The 7126-nt window shown below is 45.5% G+C and overlaps 1 protein-coding gene across 1 annotated transcript; it reads right to left on the bottom strand.

The window, feature by feature from the left end:
* Positions 1–253: 253 nt before the first annotated feature.
* LOC120365000 (tubulin beta chain-like) lies at positions 254–789 on the bottom strand. The gene has a single exon (XM_039472224.2). The coding sequence runs from the start codon at positions 755–757 to the stop codon at positions 380–382; it is 378 nt and encodes a 125-aa protein (XP_039328158.2). The 5' UTR covers positions 758–789; the 3' UTR covers positions 254–379.
* Between the last annotated feature and the right edge of the window lie 6337 nt (positions 790–7126).

Below are 7126 nucleotides of genomic sequence, written 5' to 3'. Positions count from 1 at the left end.
AAGTTCCCTGCTGGTCTCCCATCAGGCTCCCAAGGCTTCCCCCTCCAGGAGCCAGGAGGAATCGAGAAGCCTGGAATGCAGAATAGCAGCTTTACAGATTAAGTCAAAACCTAGATCAATAATACAGGCAAGTTCTGTTCCCCTGAAGCAAGTTCTTTTTCCAAGTCCCTCAATTTTGTCTCCCAGATCCCTGTTTTTTTTTTTTTTTTTTTTTTTTTTTTTTTTTTTCTATGAAAATATTTTATTAGGTCAAACTACTTGCTATGAAAATGCTTTAAAATGCAGGAGATGTAAAGACTCAAGTGTGTAGTGACAACGGCTATCATAACACACTAAAAAAATTCACACTGCTTCCCCCTTTATCTAGAAAAGGAAGCTTCTAGGCTACCTCCTCCTCCTCAGCACACTCCTCAAACTCCTCCTCCTCAGCTGTGGCGTCTTGGCATTGCTGGTATTCTGACACCAGGTCATTAAGGTTGCTCTCGGCCTCGGTGAACTCCATCTCATCCATGCCCTCGCCCGTGTACCAGTGCAGGAAGGCCTTGCGCCTGAACATAGCTGTAAAGTGCTCAGAGATGCGTTTGAAGAGCTCTTGGATCGCTGTGTTGTTACCAATGAAGGTGGCTGACATTTTTAGCCCCCGGGGTGGGATGTCACAGACGGCTGTTTTCACGTTGTGAGGAAGCCATTCAGCAAAGTAGCTGCTGTTCTTATTTTGAATGTTGAACATTTGCTCATCCACCTCCCTCATGGACATGCGACCTCTAAAAATGGCAGCCACGGTTAGGTAGCGGCCGTGATGGGGGTCACAGGCGGCCATCAGCAGATCTGTGTCTGCTCTGTCATTGCCTTTTGTTCAGAAGCTCCACCTCTGAATGTGGGTAAAGCCACAGGACTGCTTGTGACTTTGGAGGTCTGACTATAGAGACACCGACGGCAGAGCATCTTAACACAAGAAGAAACTCTACCCTGAGGCAGAGGTTCCCAGGCTCCCTGTATTGGGAATTCAATGTGGAAAGATGATCTGTGGCCCATGGACCTCTTTATTCCATTACATGTCCGGACTGAGTCTCTTGGCCATTTAGGTTTCAAGTTGGTGCAAAAGCAATTGTGGCTTTTGCCATTGAAAGTAATGGGACAAAACTCATGACTACTTTTGTGCCAACCTAATACATAGGGCTTCTTTAGCAGCCGACACCAAGGATGAACATGGAGGAGGTAGTCGAGCCTTGCACGTTCACATCTCTACCAACCAGAGCCCAGGTGTCTTCACAGCTATCCCAGTTCTCTCCTTGAACAAGTTGTTCCAGTGTTCAAGAAAAGAGCCCAAGCGACCCAGGAAGCCAGTGGACCTGGACTACACCATGCTGTCTGTAGCAAACAGGCACTTGTCTAATATAATCCCTAGAGACAGAAGACGGTATTTCTGGCTCATACATCCTAGTTCACCCAGATCAAGGTTTTGAAGAATAGCAGTTGGGAAATGACAGTGTCTGATATCACCAGCTGGTTGAGCCCGAGTCAGGCGAGGGACACCCAGCCTCACTCTATATGGCCTCATATTCAAGGGAAGCTTATTCCTACAGAGAAATTCCCTGGTGTTACTGAGGAATAATGCTGAGGTCACTGAGACTTGTTCTTGCTAGTGCAAAGGAAGGTTTCCTGCATATGAATGCCAGGCTGTAAAATCGTAGCCCAGGTACAGATGGGTGAGAAAGCCATGGCCTTTTCAGATCTAGTCCTCTAGGGTCAACAGGAGTTTGACTGGGTTTTTAAGAGTCAGTTTCTCAGTCACCGTCTCAGGATGGATGCTTAGTGCAACTCTGATGTGGCTGTCACCATCCCAGATGCCATAGGGTAAAGGGAGAGCCTAGATAGCAGATCAGACAATGCCGAAGCCCGATTAAGGCTGGCTCAGTTTTGGAAGTCTAGGCTGGCCGAACACCCAGCTCATCCATATGAGCTATGAAAGTAGCAGTTTGCTAGATGCCTTCATCTTACTCTGATCTTGAACACATTTAATAGCTGCTGTTCTACCAAGACCTGCACTCAAGGAACCAGTGGAGTCCAGAGTCAGAGTCCTCCAAAGGGTCATAGTCCTTGTGCTAGGAACTCACCCTCCTGTGCCAAGTCAGATTCTGTTCAATCATCAGAACCCAAGCCCATTTTTTTTTTTAGAGGTGGCAGAAGTACTTGGAAGTTAGAGGTGAAGACCATACCTGGCTGAAGTCAGTATGTCTTGTTTATGCCACGCTTCATACAGATAAAAGACTTTTTATTGGCCAAGCATTTTGAATACATAGGGCTCTGTGGGGAAGCTGTGGCATTTCAAGGCCCCATCATTTGATTCTCAGAGCGCATAACCACGATGAGCCAAGACCAGACTCTAGCAGTGCCAGGGTTGGCTTATTGGCCCAAGGCCCCAACCTCACAGCCTGCTCCAAGCTCAAACAAGCCCAAGTGGACCTTGCTATTCATGAGAAAGATTCCCCCACTTTGAACTGAGGCTGCAATGAGACAGTCCATTCTATCACGGTTTGGCCTTTCAAGGCTTATATCATTGTTAGAGAAGCAAGCAATAAAGCCTGTGAATGCTTATGTCACTGCAAGATCCTCAGCCTCATGTTGAGATCAAAGTCATCTGATGCGTCACCTATGTTTGCCTTGTCTTGACAGTGTAAGAATTTTAAGTAGCGCCTGAGCTAATGTACTCCCCCCACCAACAGGGAGGAGAGGCAGTGTCTGACGTAGCATCCATTCTTTGGGATTTTCATCCTGCATGGTTGGGACGGGTGGACATTCCAGCACTTTGTCTCTTCCATAGAGTGATCTCCCCAAATGGTCTCCAGGGATCTGCAGTTGGGATAGAGGTTTAGTCTTTGAATCTTGACTTGTGAACAGATGAGTTCCTTTCATTATCTCCAGGAAGCTTCAAAGAACAGGGCCATGGCAGATACAGAAATAAGAGGATACTTGATGCAAGGTTGAATTGCAAACTACCCCTTTCTAGCCAGTTCTGATGAACTTCACAGGGAACTTTTTGAGGGTGTCCAGACTTGTGACTACCACCCATGCTAGAAAGACTTGGCTGTAATTACATTTAAGTATTCATATTTGAAAGCAATACCTAGAGATGGCCATTCAGGGAGAGCGCCCCTAGGAGTGAGCAGTTAAAAACTGGCTCTGAAAAGCTCAGGATGGCTAGGAAGTCTAATGGCTGCCCACCTGACCTCCAGGTTGAAAGGACCTCATTCTGAGGGCTGCTTAGACATCACCTTCAAGAAAGGGAACAAATTAGAAACCCTACAGTAGCATCCTCAGCTATTATTTGTCTTTTGATTCCAGAAATATTTGGCTCAGAATACGTGATACTACAAGTGTCTCCTAGAGGTCACAGGTAGATGAGGGGCTCACCTGAGGGGTATCAGGTACGTGATCAGGTCAGTGTCAAGAGAGACTGAGCTTTCCTGTTTCCACATACACTTTCCTCACCCTTATCTAAGGCCAGTAAGTTGTGCTCAAAATTAAGAGTCAGATTTAAGGGGAAGCCTCCTATATTGAGAGGGTCCAGGAAAAGAGACTATCAGAATGGCTCTGAGGTTGCAGCCAAGTTCAGCTACAATTGAAGCACCTGCAGCTAACTCATTGTTTGGCAAAAGTGGTACCTGGTGACTCATCCTATTTTCATCCCGGTACTCGGTGCCACAGTACATAGGAAGCATTGTCTGGGTTCTAGATGGAGTCCCTGTGTTACTCCAAGTTTGACACAGGGTCTTGCTGTTGCCCAGGCTGGAGTGTAACGGCATGATCGTAGCTTAGGGAAGCCTCAACCCCGGGCTCAAGTGATCTTTTTAGTTCAGCCTTCCAAGTAACTGCTACTACAGGTACATGCCACCACACCTGGCTAGGTATTTGGTGGAGACAGGTTTCAACTACTTTGGCCAGGCTGATCATGAACTCAGACTCAAGCAATTTTCCCCAACTTGGCCTCCCAAAGCACCAGAATTCCAGGGATGAGCCACTGTACCCAGCCTCCAAGTTTTGGGTGAAGATGTTCTCAAATGAAAAAAAGTTAAAACAGGAGAGCAAGATACCCAACTATTCCAGGAAATAGTGAAGAGATCTTTAGAGGGACATATGGAGCAGAGGAACATGGGGCCACTGAAGGGATGAGAGATCTACAGAGTATCAGCCATTTTTTTAGGAAATAGCATAGCCAGGAAACAAGATGAAAACTACGATTTAAAAGGGACATTTGTCATAGGAACCAGCCACAGATATGGGCAATTCGGATCCTGACTAAAGTAGTCCAGGGGAATTACAAGTGTAACAATTTGATTTACAGGTTATTTCATACCAAAAAGTTAGTGGAATTCTTTCATATGTCAAAAGGTACTATGATTACAATCAGCTTATAATAGACCAAAAAAAAAAAAAAAAAACAAGAGTCAATCACTGACTGAGTCGGGCTCACTTGAGGGGTAGAACTTCTGTTCTATGTGGTTGATGCCTTCTTCAAGAGTATGTCAAGTCACCACAGGACCCTTTTCATGTCACCCAGTGGCCCAGTGCATCATGTAACGCCACCTAATTTTGCACAATCCCCCCAGAACATTGCCTTCCTTGAGGTTATGACTTACCCATTATGCCATGAACCTTAAGGAAACGGCCACCTCCTTGGTGTTGCACGAGTTCAATATTGACATTCTATATTAAAATGCAGCCTTAGACAGTACTGTTTGCTGTTACTAACAGTGTCCGGAGCATCAGATAGGGACTCCTATTCATGGGTGTTCATTTATGCTGGCAAAGCAAAGGCAAACCAGAAGAGGTGTCCATGAACATTCATCATCCAGTCCATCTGACACAGTGGCAAGGACAAGGTGTCCTACACCTCCTGTAGGAGAAATACAGCCTGAACAGTGTTGGCATAAGTGATAGACCTGCCAGACATGTAGCTTCTGCCAATTCTGTACCCACAGGTGGATTCCATAAAGTGGGAGAGAGAATGCAGAGCAGTGATACCCAGTGACAGAGGCACAGTACAGGAGCCCTGTAGTCCCTATGGGTCAATATTCATGCCCTTAGTAGCCAAATTACTTATCATTGGAGAAATAAGTTTAAGATTTCTAAGAAACAAGGGGACCCAGAGAGACTGGTAAGGTGAGACTAACAGCCCTTTTTCTGTACTGTGAGTCCTGAGGTTCAGCCCTCCATGTTGGGGCCTCAGGCAGATGCTACCCCTTCTGAGCCTCAGCCTGTGCCTAGATGCTGAGAGCAATTCCTTAAAGACTAAGGAATGTTACTGTGAAACTACATTTCAGGATTTAACAAGCATAGAAGATAGATGTAGAATGTTGAAGATATAAGAGTAAAAAGTTTCATCACTTTCCGTTTCTAGGCTGAGTAATGAGATGTGATCCCATCCAACCTGATACAGCTTAGTTCAATGCCAAGGCGACCACAAGGAAGCCAGAGAAGAATGTAAGTGTAGTTTCAGCTTTAAGTCAAAAGCTAGAATGCAGTTTCTCCCACCTGACAAACCCATACCAATGGAGGGGGCTCCAGGAGATGGTATGTGGAGTGAGAATCTTAATTGAAGTGCCACAATGGTCAATGGTGACACAACTAAGCTTTTGTCTCATGAATCAAGACCATATGTATCTGAATTGTCATTCTGTCATTTGGGAGCTCCCGAACCTAGGAAAGGGCTGCACATGACCTTCCACCAAGTTTACACACCCAGGAAACCTCCCCAGTCCAGGTGAGGAAGAACCAACCAAGCATTGGTGGCACACAGAGATGCTCTAGGAAATGTACGCTGGAGCCCTGCATTCCAAGACAGACTTCCACATTCATGCCCCCAGCTGCCAAGTCATCTTGCCTGATAAAGATCAGGATTTCCCAGGAATTAGAATAGGTCCCTGGGGATGCAATCAAGCAAGTCTGCAATGGCCCTTCCTCTGTGCACTTGAAATTCAACACTATCTCTTCATATCCCCTGCATGTGAACCTGACATCAGGAATGCATGGAAAAAGTCCAGCCCTCTGGGAGGTTTTGGATGTGGAGCTCCACATGGCAGTTGTGATGTGTCCCAAGGCTTTCCTCCCGACTCTCAGTGGGCAACCAGAGTGACCAAAACAGATACCCCTCTGGTCACTTAGCTAGAACTGGATACTGCCTATAAGTCTCTCACTGTATGCTGTGGACTTAGAGCAAGCCCAGGTAGACCACGTGGCTCTAGCTTTGAGGATTTTGTTCTTGGAAGCATTAGCACAGCAGCTTTTCTGCCTCACTTGGTTTTGCCTTGTAACTTGCTCCTCAGTTTAGAGACTAAGTATTAGAGAAACCTACAGGTCACTTCCCTGTAAGGTTTCCAACCTCCCATCTATCAGGATATGAGTCCAGTTTATTCTTAAAACATCAGCTACATTTCTTGCTTTTACCTGGCATACTAACTGCAGAGGCATTAGTGACAGATTACATTCTCTAGAAACTGGGAGAAGTATCAGCATTTGAGGCAATGTTTTTGTCATCCTCCATGGCTGGAAGACAGCTTTTGGAGGGACATGTGAACAGAGCAACAGGAAGCTTTAGTTTTGGACATCTGCAGGATATTGGCCATCCTTCATGCAAATAGCCAGGGTAAAACACTTTACTATTTAGAAGACTCTTGTCACATCAACCAGCAGCACATACAGGTACAATTCTGATCCTTGTTTCGTTTGCAAGATTGTGACACCTGAATTTGAAGTTTGACTACTTATGGTTAGTGATAAAGGAGCCCAGTTTAAGTATGGACAAGGTGTTGAATCTAACAATTTTTTGAGCATCATCATATACACTACAATGTTTCTAAGGAATGTGGAGTTGGATGTTTGCTGCAAAATGCTGCAGGGATAGGAGTGGGTAGAGGGCAGACAAGACTCACCATGCATCACAGGTGGATATGGGTTATACTTTTGAGGACCAAGACCACTGTTCTATCTGGGAAAGTCTTTATAGTAGGCTTTAAAAAAGCTAAAGCAACTACCTTTCCCATGTTACCCAGGAGACCAGTACATTCTCTGGCCTGCAGTTTTATACAAGCCTCTGGAGACAATTCCCTTTCTTGTTGACCCTAGT

This window comes from Saimiri boliviensis, chromosome 7 (genome assembly GCF_048565385.1).
Source record: "Saimiri boliviensis isolate mSaiBol1 chromosome 7, mSaiBol1.pri, whole genome shotgun sequence".
Taxonomy (NCBI): Eukaryota; Metazoa; Chordata; class Mammalia; order Primates; family Cebidae; genus Saimiri; species Saimiri boliviensis.
This window is presented reverse-complemented; position numbering and strand designations above follow the sequence as displayed.